This window comes from Caretta caretta, chromosome 6 (assembly GCF_965140235.1).
Source record: "Caretta caretta isolate rCarCar2 chromosome 6, rCarCar1.hap1, whole genome shotgun sequence".
NCBI classification, from domain to species: domain Eukaryota; kingdom Metazoa; phylum Chordata; order Testudines; family Cheloniidae; genus Caretta; species Caretta caretta.
This window is the reverse complement of record NC_134211.1, coordinates 56,944,111-56,962,553: the sequence shown is the minus strand read 5'-3', so window position 1 is coordinate 56,962,553 and position 18,443 is coordinate 56,944,111. Positions and strand designations below refer to the sequence as shown.

Sequence of the window (18,443 nt, the reverse complement as noted above, 5' to 3'; positions counted from 1 at the left end):
ACTGAAATTAAGGAGGGAGAGGGAGAACTGGAGGGAAAAATCCCTTTGCCACCTTTTCAAATTTTATCTTTGAAATGAATTAATTAGGACATGGAAAAAAAGACTTTCTGAATATCTTGGAATTTAAACTCAGGGAAGCAGCAAATGTAAGCTCAATGATATAAAAAAATTGCCAATCTATTATTCTAATCATAACTGTCATCACACGTTTAAGCACAGTTTAATACTCTGATTAATGTCTACTTTGGCCCTCTGCAGCCCTCTGCAGGGCTGTCTGCAGCAAGAGCATAGCAAACGAAAATTAAAAAGAGATAGAAGAATGGAAAATTCCTATTACCGGATAGCTTTCCCATCAGAGAGCTCACTATGAACAACACTCACAGAAAATGTCTGTATCTGCTCTTTAGAACACTAACCCACACAGAACCAAATGGAATTAGCGTGAAGCATTCTACGTGGACAACTCAGTCAGACCCTGCCTTTTGCAGTCCCCAATTTTGTCAAGAGCAATTTGTCTACATTGACCATGTAAAGCAAATATTCCCAGCTATCATTTCTTAATTAGACCAATGAACTGGAAAGTTACAGATGTTAGCTATGGAGAAGGACAAAAAGGAGAATACCCTGAGTCTGAATTGTTCAGACTGTCCCTCCGCTCCTCCACCCACCACAGAGCACATTTTGTTAATATTTTTCCCCAATCTAGATTTAAATATTAGTTTTATAAAACACATGACCATGCTGGAAAATCACACAGAAGATGGCTGGACTTAGTCCAATGGAAACAAATTACAAAGCCAAGGTCAATCACCTGAGAAAGCTTTGACATCAGATATGGAGTATACCAACTTGGGTTGTGACAGGAAGTGTTGCCCAGCTGATTTTAACTACTGTGGATGTTCAGATATTTAAGGAAATGAGCATGAACCCACCCAGCCTTGTTCCTCTTTACAAAGGCTATGACTACACTGCAATATAAGCCTGGGCTCAGATTCAGGCTCGAGCCCAACCCCCACTTCTATCTACACCCAATTCTGCCTGACTCTTGCCAGCAAGTCCTTCAGGCCTAGGATCCCCTGGGGGGAGGGGATAAGAGGTTCAAGCCCAAGTCCCATAAGGACTCGGGTGCAAACTCCATTCTTTTGAAGTGTGGACACAGTTTGGGCCCAGGTCCTTCTGCCTCTGCTGATCCCTCCACCTCTGCAGCACAGGCAGACTCCAGCAGGTCCCTGGGATTCAGAACTGTCACGGATCAGTCCAAGAGGAAGTGTTTCCATGATGAATTTACGGTGGACATTCTGGACAGGGCCAACACCAGAAGGAGAAGAATTCATGGCAAGTGGAAAGGCACAGATAGGCTACAGAGCAACAGGACAGAACTGCAATGTGCAAGAAGAGGCATGCAACACAGTTTATGGAGCAGGACTATCGGCTGAAGGAAGAAGATAGAGCACAGCATAAACACCTGTTTGAGAGGCTGCTTGCACTTCTGGCTGCAAGAGTACAGGCTCCTACTGTACCTGCACCATGTCCTGAGTCTCCTGCACTGTACCATGTGCTGCAGTCCAGGAATACTGTGGAAAAATCCATGGTTGGCTGGCCCATGCAACAGTAGCTGGACAGTACAAATGTACCACCTGCAGGCCTTCACCCCTGTGCAGAGGTGCCAAGTGCATCGTAAACATGCAAGAAAGGGAAGGAGAACATGGGCCCAAGGAACATGCCACATTAGGGTCTTCATTTCTTGGTACTGGTTAACAGTGTTTGCATTGTTAAATGTTCAGTTTATACACTATTTCATTAATGGTTTTGGTGTTGGTTTATTACTGGTGTTTTGGTGTGCTAATGGCAGCTGGCCTGCCTGGCAATGGTTTAATATAGTTTATGTACAATAATACATCCCTGTTCAAAAAAATAAAGGCTTTTATTTTATTAAGAAAGTATTACCATCATATAATGCACATTTCAAATAATAAACAAATACATAAGGGACTACTAAAGTTGTACCCAATTTCTCAATACATTTACATCAATCCATAGTTCGTCACATGCTCCCCTCCCCATTTCATAAGCAGTCATGTTACCAACAAGTACAATACACATCAATCCTCACCTCCAGTTCATAAGCCATCCTCTCATCCATAACTAAAATACTTAACTACTCCCCCACTTCACTGCACGATGTTACAGTAAATAAGGTACTCATCATTCTACAAACACATTCATAAATATACGAGTCTCCCTCTTCTATTGGCCCATGCAAGTGCCTAATGTGGGAGCACAGAGCATTCCTGATTTCTGTTGCATGGGTGCATCCTGCACCAGGTGTGATAGGGTCACTTTCTGGTTGAGTGTACCAATTTAGCAATCCATTACTGTCACAGGTCCATTCAGGGGGAAATGGCTCACCTTTGGCTTCACAATGACTGTGAGCACAGCAAACCACAACAACATGGACAGCATTGATGGCACTGGAATCCAGAAACTGGTGTGTTAACAGCACTGATGGGATTTCACATTCAACCACCTTTCTATACCTGCTGAGAGTGTAATTAAACTTTCTTTCATAAGGTCCTCTGAGATCAGGACATGGTTTCCTAAACCAAGGCAAAAGTTGTAACTGAAAGGCTGGTTGTTGGGGTTTCTAACCTCACAACATATTTCAGTAACACATAGTAATACTTCACATTCAATGATAGTACATACAATCCAAACAGGATATTAATGTTCAATAGACCAAGACTTTTAAAATTATACCCCACAAGGCATACTTTGTACAAAAAATATCATAATCATATCACCATAGCGAATATGGGGGTTCCGTGGTGCTACTTTGACGTACAGTGTCTCACAGGTAACCTTTACAGTTTACGTACATGTCCCTGAGGAGGGCAAACTACGGGTATGAGTCCCAGCAATGGCCCCGGAGCACTTTAGAAACCCCATTCTCTGAAAGCCAGCAATTACTTCAGAGGTATCATTTATGCCCAGCATCTTTGGGTAAATCACACCTGATTGCCTCAGAAACCTCTGCCACACTTTATGCACAGTTGCCTTTCAACACCAAACTGGTTAGCAACAGACTGGAGCAGTCTGCATTAGCCAGCTTTCAGACAGTGACACCAACCTCCTTCTGGACCAGTATGGCTACCCTCATACATGCATCATGATGCTGAAGGGTCAGAGAAAGCAGCTTATAAAGCTCCAGAACTGTAGCTTTTTTCATGCAGCAGTTCTGGACTCATGGCAGGCCAACACAGGTCCGCATGTGCTTGTCGCCCTGCGCCAGAAGTGCCCGTGTACATAGGATGCATCAACGGCTATACCGAGAGTCATGAGCAGCAGCAGACAGTCTGAGTCTTCTATATCTGTATCGTTGAACTCCTCTTCCCTCCTCTGTTAGGAACCTTCAGTAGGTCAGAAAACACCTCTGAAATGCCCATCAGTATCTCAGATGCTCTGCCCGTTTCCTGAAACAGGAGTGAAAGCCCAAGCAAAAGAAGCTCTTCACACAGTGACTCCTCCATGCTGCTGACTCAAAAAACAGCTCAGCAATTTGCACTGGTGGGCTGTACCTTTCTGTACTGTACATGGTGGACAGTCAAGTTTTCCCACACTGCACCACAAACCAAGGGCGAGAGCAGCCACAGCTGGGGAGAGTACTAGGAAGCTTAGCATATGACATTTTGACTCAGGTCTGTGTACTGCTCTGTGGATACTGAAGCCTGGGTTTGGGGCCCAGGTCCAGAAATTCTTAACTGAAGGTCAACAAAGAATATGGACAATTAAGCCCTGATCTTACAAACCCAGGATTCACAGATCTGAATCCCGCTAACCCAGTGCTTACAGTGCAGTGCAGATACCCAAAGAGATAAACATGTAACATCTTTAAATAAACCCTGCTCATACAGCCTCTGTTCCATATTCTGTTCTCAGTTCACAAGGACATGGAGCAAAGAAATCTGAGGAAGTTAAGTGTAGCTGGATTTTACTTATCACCACATTCTCAGTTACCTTCCCAAGTGATGAGGCTTCTATTATTCTCTTATGATGATATACCACAGCCCAATCGATCTCATAGGCAAGACATATTCACTGATATATAGCCATTTCCCTTTTTTAATCACATCCCATTATACCCTACGTATGCCCCTAAATAAATTATTCTCCATGGAAAACATAAGAGGTGTCTGTTCTTCAAATCTGAAAAATTATTACAGAGACTCCACTGTAAGACCATGTGAGGTCCACAAGCTTGATAGCTCTGGATCAAGACACTTACAAGCTTCACTGCTAAAGTGCTCTGAATTTTTTCTTATTTGTTATTTAAAGTAAAACACCTACCAAGGTGTTAAATACAAAAACCTGCAACATTGTAACATAATAATATCAGGCTATAAAACGCACAGTACAAGCAGCACAGCCAATGATGGTGTTAAATTGGAACCCTACTTTGCATTTCCCAGTGTCCTGATTCTAACAGTATGGTATTAACATTTAGTCAGTACAGGGTGTGATTTTTTTGGCATTTAATATAATTAAGTAGGTGGTTCCTTACACATTCTATTCAACTGTAGTCCAATATCTCTCTACATACCAACGATTGGCCTAATCAAATATTATTTTTTAGACAGTAAGACATAATGATGGTGTGTTTGGAGCCAAGAAATGCAGGAACTCTCTGGAAGATAAATGCATATCAGGAAGAAACAAGAAAATAGCCAAAAGTATACAGAGTACAAATAGAAACATTGGTGTTTAACCTTAGCAAGGGTCAATTGCATTTTTTATGATAAAGGTCAACTGCAAGAAAAATGAAACTGGTATGATTCAATATGAGCACTCGTTTCTCTCTTGTAGATTCTTGATAGATACTAACTAGCTATTTTAGTGACAGGTTTACACAGACACATTCTAAACTGCTCATCAGTTGCCCATCCTTTGGGGAGACCACACCTACATGGATTATCTCACAAGCTGCAGTTCACACACTGGTGCTGGAAAGTAATGACAATTCTAAATGATCAAGTTCTTCTTCCACTTGTAAGCTACTTTCCAACCTGCTGCAATATTGATTTAAGAATCCCAGATCCTGGCCCTTGTTACAGGCCAGAAGCATCAGGTGTGACCATTTAATCTTTAAATTTCAAGTTAAAATCAGTTTATACAGGGCAAGAAAACAATTCTCACCTCATTTTCTTTTTTCGTACTCTGCAGAGTACGCAGACATTAATTCAGTACAAAGCAAAATACAAAATTATAAACCATCAAAAAATTTTGCAACAGGAGACAGATAACCCCCATTTTGAGTCTAAGATTTCAGGTAATGATGACTGCAACATTAAGTATGTTAGTCACAGTAAGAGTACACACTCTGGTAGGCAGAGGGGAATATTAAAAACCTCAGTATTAGCTAACATGCTTCTTAGCAAACAGACAGAGGCAGGCAAGGTATGGAAAATGGAGTGGATAGGAGAGGACAATTCCAAAACTTTAGGTCAGAGAAGCCCACTAATGTGTGACAGACCCAGATCAGTGGGGTACAGGAGTCTGGTCCTATTGGGATCCAGGTACAGGAGTCTGGTAGTAGGCAGATCTACTGGCCACTAGATGAACAGTTTTCTGTTCCCTGAGTGACCAGAGCAGGGGCTGCCCTAGAGCAATCAGGAACCTGCTAGAACCAATTAAGACAGGCAAGCTAATCAAGACACCTGGAGCAAATTAAGAACTTTCTAGAATCAATTATGGCAGGCAGGCTAATCAGGACACCTGGTTTAAAAAAAGACCTCCCATCAGTTAGTAGGGGGGCACACCAGGAGCAGGGCCGGCTCCAGGCACCAGCTTTCCAAGCAGGTGCTTGGGGCGGCAGTCCGCATCCCGCGGCGACAATTCGGCGGCAGCTCCGCTCGTGTTGCAGCGGCAGCAATTCAGCAGCAACTGCTTGGGGCGGCCAATTTGGTAGAGCTGCCCCTGGCCAGGAGCAGGGAGTGAGAAGCCGTGCAGAGTTCAAGCATGATCAGGCTTCAGGAGGAAGATCCTGTTGTGAGGATAAAAAAGGTGCTGGGGGAAGGCCACAGGGAAGTAGCCCAGGGAGTTGTAGCTGTCACGCAGCTGATACGGGGAACATTGTAGACAGCTGCTATCCACAGGGCCCTGGGCTGGAACCCAGTGTAGAGGGTGGGCTCGGGTTTCCCCCATCCTCCTAACTCCTGTCTGGACACAGGAGGAGTTGACTTGTGGTATGTGAGAAACACCAGAAGGGAAGGTCTAAATTGGAAAGGGATCTGGCCTGTCCCTGACCCATTAGGTGGAACACAGAGACTGCGGGAATTGTTCTCCATTTCCCCATGCTGGCCGGTGATGAGGTTAGCTGAGTGGATAGCAGGTTTGAGCCACTAGCAAAAATGGCCAAACTGAGGGCTGCCGTGAATCTCGGAGGCAAGCAAATCCGCCAATAAGCGCGGGACCCACCAACGTAGAGGAGGAACTTTGTCACATATGCTTTTAGAGCATCCTCCACACATCATTAGAAAAACATCTTATTCCTATCAGCAGTCAGAGATTCAGAGAAAGCAGAGCTGGATAAAAGCTTTATTACATCGCCATCTACTTGCTAGTGCAAGGTTGCACCCTACATTACATTTTCTAATGCATTGTAGAATCTGTTTTTAAATGTCTCAAGTGATGTTGCTTCCATCTCTTTCTTTGGAAGACTATTCCACAATTCGTGAAATGTTTAGCTAGGAGGGCAAGAGCTAACATTTAACTACCTTTTTTACAAGTCTTTTACAAAAATTTTATTGTTTTGTAAGCGTATTTAACAGTGTGAAAACCAAATGACTTTTCATTACCATTTTTCTCAGTGTTCTTTTTGCCTTGCTGCTATATTATCTTGGATGTGATTTTGTTAGGATTCCACAAGGTGAGGAGAGGTCAGGCAATATTAGAGACTGCCAATAAAAAGCCAGGGTACTGCAAGAAGTGCTGCAGATGACTCAGAAGGTGGTGTACTTCCCTCCAACTCAAAACCAAAGCTACGCTCTACACTGGTGTCAAGGAGCACCAAAGTGGCAGAGGTATCTTCTTTTAGATAATGCAATAGCGTAGGGAAGAGAGAAAGCCAAGAGACCCTGGCCACTTGTAGTCACTAACACTTACTTGGCATTTAAACAAAAACAAGGATAATATTAATCCTAGTGTCCAAGATAAATACTAGATCAAGTGATTAAATTCTGCTCCCCTAAAATTAGAATAGGAAGAATAAACTGTTGAGGAGTGTTATTGCTGCAGCTGTTAAACAGTTGTGCTCATTCGTACCAGATGTGGCTGCATTTGAAGAGGTGGATGAAGTGAACCTTGTGCATTTCCATATGCAAAAAATCTTTGTGATGAAAACAATATATATTGCCCCCCATACCTTTCACACCTGGGTATCTAAAATTAGGCAACTAAATCCATATTTGGGCATCTAAATAAAAGCCACTTGATTTCTCACAGATAGATAAGTGCCCACAAATTCCACTGAATTCAATGGGAGCAACAGGTGCTTAGCTTGATTTTTGGACACTGAGTATCTGCTGCTCCTGTTAACAGCAGCAGAACTTGTGAGTGCTTAGGACATGTGAGAAATTAAGTTACATTTATTTTGGTGCTTAACTTCAGGCTCCAAAGTTTGAAAAAAATGTGTGTGCGTGCGCACGCAAATATCTATTTGGGATATACATCCCATCTACTCATCCAGATTCTACACACCTTAAAGTGCAAAATATATACTGTCACCTTAATTATGGAATAAGATATGGTCCCATGCCATAACAGACATGACCAGAGGTGGGTTTTTTGGGGGGGGAGGGGCGGGGGGTTGGGTTTTTTTTTGTTTTTTAAAGACTCATTCCCAGAATCATTTACGAATAACTAGAAAGATGCATTTTCTGTCTACAGAAGAGAACCCCTGACAGAAGCTCCTACTGGCTCTTCCACTTGAAAATCTTTACATTTCGATGATGCATTCTTCCCACAAATAATGTACGAAGGCAAACCATGAGTATACATGTAAAATAGGCAGAGTATGAACACCTTCAGGGAAAACTAGATACTTATTGATTCACCATATAAGCCTACTGAACGGACAAGAACCACTTATAAGAGGTTACCCCTATTTGTCTAAGTTGCACAAACCTCTTTTCTGGAATAGGCCAAGCATTTGAAGTCTTTTTATAGTCTCATTAAAAACCGATGCTGTGCACATATACAACATTTACTGAGACAATGGTTTGTGGGACATGGTGTGGGCTGGAGAGAGGGATGCTGAGCAGCCGAAGTAACATCTCATTATACCATATGAGACCGGGAGAAGTAGAAGCAAGAGTAGGGGCGAGGGAGAAAATGAAGCCAAGAATTTAAACATTCATGCTGTTTCTAGGAGAGAGTATAATATGGCTGCTGAACTGGAAGTTCATGCTGTCAATTATAAGTCTATTACTGCAACAACACCGAGTGGGTGCTACACCAAGAATCCAAAAGCAATCTGAAATTAAAAATACCAAAAAGAGCTCATCAAGAAGTGCAGTGAAATAAAGCATGCAAAAATACAGCTGACCATTGGGGAACCTGGAAACATAAAAGAAAATCTTGGCTGCCTTTAAAATAAAAGGAAGCGGGATAGGAGCTGCATAGGCTAGACTGATGTTAAAATGTTTTACAAGCCTGGCAAAAAATGTTAAGGCAGACCCCGTGTGGAGGGTGGCGCTGATGCTCTAGGTCAGTTCTCTCTGCAGACCCAGGAACTATTTTGGAGGACAGCAGAGAAATCAGAAAGGTCTGTTGGGGGGGAGGGGTAAGAGTGGGGGGGAAAGAGGAAGTAGTGAAGTCAAAGATAAGAAAGAATTGTTATTCTCATTTTTTAGGTGGGGGGGAAATTGACTTTCAGAGAGGGGAAGTGACTTGTCCAAAAACACACAGTAAGTCACTGGTATAACCAGGAACAGATTACAGGTCTCCAAATTCTCAGCCCTTTATCTTCACCACAAGATCATTCTTTCTCCCCCCTTGGGGCTTCATGGACGTAACTTAAGGCAAAAGATTTTCCACTAGCCATAAACACACAAAAAGCAGAAGCTGTAGCCAACAACCAAGCAGACGGTTTAAGATCTACTGTGCAAAAGAGATGCCATTGTCAGAGATTTAGTCGGACAGAACCTTGGAAAGCATAATTAACTGATGGCAGCCCAGTAGGATTTTACAAAAGATGTGGTTTTGCTTAACTGACTTGCCAGAGCATGACTGAAAACAGTTATGTGGCAGATTAACTGAAAGCAGTGGATGAAACACTCAGTCTCACAAGGCATTTTAATAAGGTTTAATTCTTTAGATTGGCTCAACAAAGATTATGGTACAGGGCTTAATACAGATCACTTGAAGGGAAACAGAGAGCTGGTACAAATAGGAACTTCTTTAGAGGAATTACATCACTACCATTTGGATACCCCGGGGGTCACCTTTAGGGACTTTTTTATACCATGCTTTAAAAGTAAGACAAAACTTGCAGGTAGCAGGACTGAGAATCTAGCATGGCTCATGTTTGTAGCACTCTTGATATGGGATTTAAAGCTATGATCGTTTAGTCTGCTGGTAATAGTTAGTCACCAGTGCAGACACTGCAGTGCTGGGGGTAAGAAGAGGAGAAAAGCCCATACAATTCATTTGTCTCCGTGACTGCAAATACAGAGACTGCCTCCAGCAACATTTTAGATGCACAACAGTCCCTGGATTGAAATGCATAAAGCAGTAGTCAGAACCTAACAGAAGTTATGTACATTAGACCCAAATATTTTGGTCTAAAGTTCATAGAATCATAGAATATAAGGGTTGGAAGGGACCCCAGAAGGTCATCTAGTCCAACCCCCTGCTCGAAGCAGGACCAATTCCCAGTTAAATCATCCCAGCCAGGGCTTTGTCAAGCCTGACCTTAAAAACCTCTAAGGAAGGAGATTCTACCACCTCCCTAGGTAACGCATTCCAGTGTTTCACCACCCTCTTAGTGAAAAAGTTTTTCCTAATATCCAATCTAAACCTCCCCCACTGCAGCTTGAGACCATTACTCCTCGTTCTGTCATCTGATACCATTGAGAACAGTCTAGAGCCATCCTCTTTGGAACCCCCTTTCAGGTAGTTGAAAGCAGCTATCAAATCCCCCCTCATTCTTCTCTTCTGCAGGCTAAACAATCCCAGCTCCCTCAGCCTCTCCTCATAACTCATGTGTTCCAGACCCCTAATCATTTTTGTTGCCCTTCGCTGGACTCTCTCCAATTTATCCACATCCTTCTTGAAGTGTGGGGCCCAAAACTGGACACAGTACTCCAGATGAGGCCTCACCAATGTCGAATAGAGGGGAACGATCACGTCCCTCGATCTGCTCGCTATGCCCCTACTTATACATCCCAAAATGCCATTGGCCTTCTTGGCAACAAGGGCACACTGCTGACTCATATCCAGCTTCTCATCCACTGTCACCCCTAGGTCCTTTTCCGCAGAACTGCTGCCTAGCCATTCGGTCCCTAGTCTGTAGCTGTGCATTGGGTTCTTCCGTCCTAAGTGCAGGACCCTGCACTTATCCTTATTGAACCTCATCAGATTTCTTTTGGCCCTCATCAGTTAAAACTGAACATGTGGCTGGCCCTTTGAGAGCTCTCTGATCCTCAAGGTAATACCTAGAGTCCACTGTTTCCAGCAAAACATGGCCTAGCCCATTAACATTTATGCACACATACCCAAAGACAGTAATCTGTGAGCAATACCAATACGTGCTGTAAGAACTCAGCTGTGAAAGTGTCCCTGGTGATCCATATATCAACAGAACAAGAGAGAGTTCGGTCCTGCTGCAAGCGCATAGGAAACACCCTGATGCTTAGATACACATGGCTACCACATGTACTGCAAGTGGGATGAAAATATCACATCTTAACCCCCACATCTTTATTCTACAATAAAGTCAGTAGCGTCAAACATGCATCCATGGAATGGATGATAGCTGATATTAGGCTCTTAGATCCGATTTAAAACTATTTATGTCCTGCTGTAATAAACACTACTGCACACTGGTGTAGCACTTTTCTCCTGAAGGATCCCACATGCACCATACCATGTGCCCCTGTAAAAGGCTCACATGCATTTTGGCCCTGAGGTACACATGGAACTACTGAAATTCAGACACTTTTAAGGTAGTGGCAGCAAGCAAACAGTGCTCAGCATATTGCAGCACAGTAGGTGAGGGTAAGTTTTGAGAAAGACCCTGCTGTCACACCTTGTTCTACAATAAGTCTTCCAGGACCTAGGATAGGAGTGGCCATACTTACTGACCCTCCAAGTCACATACAATAATCTTCAGAAGTTCAAGGGTCACAAGACACGCACAACCTGCCCTGCGGAGTGGTACCTGCTGAGACCCGGGGCCTCTGCCCTGACACTCCCTTGAGGGGCTAAAGCCCTTAAACTTCCCTCCCTGCAGTATAGAAGCCCCTAGTCCCACCGCAGGGCAGAAGCCCCCAGTCCCACCACTCAGCCGCAGGGCAGATGCACCGATCTCCCCCTGCCCAGTCTGGTAGGGGGACAATGTGGAGGGCACATGGTGGGGGCTCAGCAAGCCACACTTTAACTGTAAAAGAGCTGCTCATGTGGCTCATGAGCCAGAGTTTGGCCAGCCCTGATTGAGGATAACCATGCAGAGCTGAGAGGACCTAGTTTTTAGAAGTTCTCATTCAAAAGAGCCCTCCTAAAATGAACTAAATAGAACTCAATGTGTCTGCCTTAGAAGAGATGAAGGTGTCTGCCTGGAATGGAACTTTTGGTGCAGAGAAACACAGATGGTTCAGATACTAGACTCACACTTTAGGGCAGAGGTGGGCAAACTGTGGCTCACGGGCCACATCTGGTCTGCAGTACCCTCCTGCCCAGTCCCTGAGCTCCTGGCCTGGGAGGCTAGACCCCGGCCCCTCCCCTGCTGTTTCCCTCTCCCCCCGCAGCCTCAGCTCACTGCACCGCCCACACAATACTCTGGGCAGCAGGGCTGCAGAGCCGCGGCCTGACCCAGTCTTCTCTGCTGCGCGGTGGCGTGGCTGCCTCCAGCTGGGTGGCACGGTTCCCTGTCCTGGTGCTCTGGGCAGCGCAGCCATAGCACCTCCAGCCACCGGTGCTCCAGGCAGCATGGTAAGGGGGCAGGGAGCGGAACAGTTCAGGGTGGTGGTCAGGGGGCGGGGAACAGGGGTTGGATGGGGTGGTGGGGGGCAGTCAGAGGTGGAGGGTCTGGGGAGAGCTGTCAGGGGGCAAGAAGCGGGATTTCGGGGGTGGGGTTCGGATGGGGGTGGAGGCCAGGCCACGCCTGGCTGTTTGGGGTGGCACAGCCTCCCCTAACTGGCCTTCCATACAATTTCGGAAACCCAATGTGGCCCTCAGGCCAAAAAGTTTGCCCGCCCCTGCTTTAGGGCCATCTCCTCCAAACAAAGTTTGGTAATAAGAACTTTAGTGTTTACTACTTACAAAGATCTCAAACCTCCATTAGAGGAGAACAACTGGTTTATAAACTTCCAACGGGGGGGCTCCTCCTACTGCTGTCATAACCAATAACTGCTGTCAGTCTTGCAATCAGAGAGGACTCACCAGTATTAAGGTTAAAACATGCTATATCTAATTTTTAGCTTTATGTTCCCACAGTTTAACGTGCCACAACAAATAGCACAGAAGTACAACAGGTCACCAGGTGACCAGAGCAAAACAGGGTGCTGCTTTTAAAACCAACTTGTTACACTCTAGAATTTCAGAGGAACAGCCGTGTTAGTCTGTATTCGCAAAAAGAAAAGGAGTACTTGTGGCACCTTAGAGACTAACCAATTTATTTGAGCATGAGCTTTCGTGAGCTACAGCTCACTTCATCAGATACATCTGATGAAGTGAGCTGTAGCTCACGAAAGCTCATGCTCAAATAAATTGGTTAGTCTCTAAGGTGCCACAAGTACTCCTTTTCTTTTTACTCTAGAATTTGCTGACCTTCAAAGCTAGGTGCTGTCAACTCCTCTGAACTGTTGTATACTGTGAAGCATTTAGCACACCATCAGGGTGAGAAGCACTTCATACAATGCAAGTTACCACCATTAACCATTTGCTAAAGGTGCTTTCTTATTACATAGGATATGGACCAGATCAAAAAAGAGTAAGGAGATGAAAAAAGGAGGTGGCATGAAGTCAAAAGGTAAAAGATCACTAGGCATACTAGCACCAATCCCCTAAAATTGAGGGCGGCCTGATAAAGCCCCCCATGTGGTATCACAGAGCAGTTTGTCGGACTAAATACTTTATCTCACCCCCATACAAGGAAGCAAGTAAGGTATCTAAAACCTCAAACACACCACAGATTTCATGCACTAGAACCAATAAGAACATTTGCTCCAAAGCAGCCCCTGGGAGAAACAGGACTGGACAGATTATATACGTGAACAAAAAAAAACTTCAGAAACAGACTTCAAAGAGAAACAGCAGAACTAAAATTCATTTGCAAATTTAACACCATTAATTTGGGCTTAATAGGGACTGGGAGTGGCTGGCTCATTACAGAAGCAGCTTTGCCTCTCCTGGAATTGACACCTCCTCATCTATTGTTGGGAGTGGACTACATCCACCCTGATCGAATTGGCCCTGTCAACACTGGTTCTCCACTTGTGAGGTAACTCACCTCTCTTCATGTGTCAGTATATTTATGTCTGCATCTGTAACTTTCACTCCATGCATCTGAAAAAGTGAGGTTTTTACCCACAAAAGCTTACGCTCAAATAAATCTGTTGGTCTTTAAGGTGCCACCGGACTCTTTGCTGCGTTATTAAGCATGCAGCGCCCTCATGTGTCTATACAAGGAATTCTCAACAAAAACCTTTAAATTGGTGTCCGGTGAGAACGTTTGCTCTCTGCCTTTTGGCAGGTTTAATTTTGCAAGAGTAATAAACTTTGATATCATACTGTCCTTATCAAGACACTCTTACATCATTCTCCATTTGAACTCAAGAAAAAAAGGGTGTGTTGATATAGTCAGTAGTAGGGTCCTCTTTCATCACAAGCTAAAATATATACTGTCACCTATAACAGTTGGATTCAGAGCGGATTATACAAGTAAAACAAAAGTTAAAAGCAGCAGCATCAAAAAATATGAAATATTAATAGTACATACTGGAGCTTGGTTAAGGATAGAAACCCCCCTTACCAATTTCTAACCTAGGCCTGGTCTAAACTAGGAACTTATATTGGTATATCTACATCTCTCATTGGTGTAAAAAATCCACACCCCTGAGAGATGCAGCTATACCGACCTCAGCCCCGGTGTCAACAGCGCTAGATAAATGGAAGAATTCTTCTGTCAACCTATCTACCGCCTCTTGGCAGGGTGGATTACCTATAGCAATGGGAGAAGCCTTCCCATCAGCATATGCAGTGTTAAGTGTAGACGTACCCCTAGACAGTTACCTTAGCTGGTGTAACCAAAATTTCTTCCTTACATGATTTATTTGTAACTATACACTAAAGGAATATTTTAAAGCCTCAAATGTTATGAGGCTGACAGAGGAACCATCAGAAAGCAGAGCAACACTATTTTTCTCATCACACTTATGTAAGCTTATCCAAGATAAAAGTAGTTTTAATGTCACCATTTGAAATTAAGCTTTTCCCTACTCGTGTTGCACTTGTGAAACTCATATGCATGAGAAAAGGTGCTTTGTGATTAAACAGCTCTATTCTAGTCACTGAGGGTACTGGAAAGACAAGAGAATAAAACCAAATAAGTTAAAGTCCTGCATTTGCAGAGGAGTGTGCTACAGTATTATTCAGAAACAAAATACAACCCTTGTAGGACCAGCTTTTGATTTTACTTTATCTTTATATATAGTACAGTACCTTCCAATTCCCTTCCCTCCAGCATGAGATTAAATGCACTTTTCAGTCTGGAAACTGAAGTCACTATGATGCAACTTAGTGAAATATTGGACTGAGCCAAAAAAGCAAACACTCTGGAAAGCCTGCCGTCCCTTGTGCTCTCATTAAAAGAAGGTAAGCAGAAACTGTCTCCAATTCATAGATGCTAAGAAACAAGAATGCAGCACAGTTACAACATGATTTACTGTATTTTTTGCAAAGTATTTGATTTAACTGGGAAAATGTTATCAAAAGGAACAGGCAGCAATAAAAGAATGACTGCAAGAAGATGGTGCTTAATTGCATCTTCTATTAAAAGAACTTCAAAGATCTAGACTTATTGTACGCCATTTTTAATGGCTTTTGTAGCTAAGCTCTTTTGCTATCTCCCAGAATCTCTGTAATAAGTATAGTTGGTGTATATTGTTAGAACCACAGCTTGTGAACTAAAAGAGCTTGCTTAATTTCACCAACATACAGGACCACCTGTAACCACAGCACAATCCTATCATTTTATGGCAGTTTTTCCAGCTCTCCTTTGCTTCCCAGAGGACAGCACAGAAGAGGTAGATTTTCAGCATCCTGGGGATCCATCCTTCTCATTTTGCTACATTTAATTGCACTTTACAAATCAAAGGTAGGCACGGAGCTCAGTATTTAAGACAAGGGACATATCTACTGCCCTGATTGTTTACCTGTTGAGTATTTCACCTGCCACATCATCCCCAATACATTTCTGTCCTAGTATCAGCAATGATGGAAAGAGCTGGAGAACATGTGCTTATCCTAGACTACTCAACAGCGCACTCAAGATGAAATATAGCTGCCAGTATTACACGTTTTCTATCACCCTTCAACCTGGCTGGATGACAGGCAAATGCAAGAGACTTCTTTTGCAAGTTCCTTAGCCAAATATTTTATCAGAAGCCTTACATTAATTGCTTCAGGAGAACGAAGCCACTGGTCAAAGGCCAGGTATGGTGAAAGCTGCAAAATGTATTCCCTGTATTGTAACACCAATGTGAAAAGATGACATCCTACGTTTCACCATTTGAGGTTTATTCAGTCTTTAAATTCACTTTAATCCTGACTCAGAGCAGTAACTGAGATCCTTACCCCCATGATATGTGGTGGTTGCATCCTGGTTTAACCATCACTACAGATAGAGATGAGACCATTAAAATTTCCCTCACTTAGGCTCAAAACACTGTCCCAAAGACTAAAAGGCCAGACAACCAGCCCTCTGTTAATCCACCAACAATTCTAAAGTTCCAGAGAGCTTGTAGATTCAAGGCAAAAAGAATTTGAACAAAACAAGCATTTAGGTGCCTTTTGGTGACCATTCAGGTGTCTCACCCATCACAAGAAATCATGGACTGCATTTGTATTTCACAGAAACACCATCACATCTGATGGCAACCTCACAGCCGGCAACACACCAGGATCCCCACTGGTTTCCACAAAGAAGTAATATTGTGGCCAATGGGACAGCAATCCTCATATATTACGTAGTTAAAAATCTATTTAGTCAACAACTTAAATACAGTTTGAGAATTCACAGCCCTTCCACCTGGTCCCAGTACCTTGAAAGTTTAAGGTAGTAGTAGGAAGAGGACCTGGGTAAGTCAGCGTTGAACCTACCTCCATATTAGAATCTACTGGTAAAGAACCAGCAGAGCATGCAAGACAGGAGAACCAGTACTCAGCACTGGACAAGGAAGCTACAGCAGAATGCTGAGCAAAAGGTGAAAGAGCTATTCTACCCAGTACACATCCCCTTTGAGACTGACAGTCACTGTGTCGCTTACACAAAAGATGGGCTCTTCCCTTTGAAGAAAAGTAATTAGAAATACAAAATAAAAGGATTCATGTTCCCACTGACATCTGACAAGCTAGAGACCCCCATTTTAATAGTAAATTGTTAATAAGAGGCTCAGTGCTTTCTGGGTTAAGCCTTCCAGAGAGATTATGAATAACTGTATTTTTAAAAAGTCACTGAATTGGAGACAAGTAAAAGCTAAAGATGAATCATATGTGCTGCCGTGTTCACAGCTTCGATTCAAAGGAAAGCAGCATCTATTTTGCTCAGCACAGCATTGGGAACATTCATACAGTGAGAAGAGATTTGTTCCCTGTATAATCCAGGCCACATAATTGGAAGTGAGGTTTTTAATTAGAATTGGCGTTTCTGATCCTCCTGCTGACTGACAGCCTCTTTCTCAGACTGCTAAACCAGTTTCCAAGAAATGGCAAAGAGAAAAGAAAAAAATAAATCTGGCAAACCTATAAAGCCTGGATTTGATTATTCTGAACTAGGGATGGGTCATATAAGAGGGTACTGCAGAGAGAGGCAAGGAGAACGAACAGATAACCTACCAAGGAGGTTTTCCCCATAATTACAGTAAATCACAAATAAGACAAGATAGGAACTAGTTTTCCTCAGTCAACAACCAGGACAATTTTAAATCAGAAGCCTTATTTTCAGAGGGTATGTCTACACTGGAGCTGAAAGTTGTAATTTCCACATTGAGCAGATATGCCCATGCTAGCTCTGATTGAGCTAGTGCACTAAAGTGTAACCACTATAGAGCAAGCGGCAGGAGGGCCTTACCACTCTGAGTACGTACCTACAATCCTGTCTGAGACTGTACCCATAGCCGCAGTGGTGTGAGTGACAGGAGGGCTAGCTGCCCAAGTATAATCCTGTCTGAAACCATAGGTACATGCGGAAGGCCGCTAGCCCCTCCCACTGCTTGCGCTGTTATGGCTACATTTCTGTTTTTAGCACACTAGCTCAGCGTAGTGTGTGTATGTCTACTTGAGCTGGAAATTGCACCTTCCAGCTCCACTGCTCACATACCCAAAGAGTCTAATTTCTACATGAGGAACAGTACATGCACTTCAACATGTGCAGTTTTCTTTGAATAGAAAGAAGCTCCTGCTGAGAAATCAAACTCAGCTGTCAGTATTAGCAAAGATTCTTACCCCCCTTCAAGACAGAAAGGCCCTGTGTCAGGAAAGCTGTACTGGCCAACGAGGAACGGTCTCCCAATGGGTTACAAGGAACTCATCCTGGTGGTGGTACTGTACCTTCAGGAGGCTCCTCCCGCAGATGAGGGGGCAGTTCTTCACTGGTTGTCTCAGCTTCATCTTCGACCATCTGTGTTTCCGAGCTGGGCCCCTATAGGAAAGAACAGCAAGAAGGACTTAATTTTGGAAGAACTACCACAAGAAGGATTAAGGATTGGAAAATATGCTTTATAGTGAAAGGCTCAAGGGGCTCAATTTAATTAGTTTAACAAAGAGGAGGGAGAGAGGTAAAGTTTTATTTAACCCAGTTTACAATAGGGTGAAACTGAGCCAGAGAAGTTAAGTGAAGTGAGTTGATCACCGTATAGAAGTACTATATGGAGACAAGAAATTTGAGAAAGAGCTCTTCAATCTAGCAGACAAACTTATACCAAGATCCAACTACTGGAAATTGAAGCTAG

General features: G+C 43.4%; 1 protein-coding gene and 1 long non-coding RNA gene across 3 annotated transcripts in view; both read right to left on the bottom strand.

Moving 5' to 3' along the window:
* LOC125638120 (uncharacterized) overlaps positions 1-18,036 on the bottom strand; it is a 124,102-nt gene extending 106,066 nt beyond the window's left edge. The window contains exon 1 of the long non-coding RNA XR_007357154.2: positions 17,938-18,036. This is a non-coding gene — a long non-coding RNA (uncharacterized LOC125638120). The remainder of the gene's footprint in view (positions 1-17,937) is intronic.
* LOC125638118 (transmembrane protein 263-B) overlaps positions 1-18,443 on the bottom strand; it is a 308,802-nt gene that overhangs the window by 249,458 nt on the left and 40,901 nt on the right. For both annotated transcript variants that reach the window (XM_075129544.1, XM_048853433.2), the window contains one exon: positions 18,043-18,133. In XM_075129544.1, the coding sequence (XP_074985645.1) occupies positions 18,043-18,133 (91 nt within the window). The remainder of the gene's footprint in view (positions 1-18,042; positions 18,134-18,443) is intronic.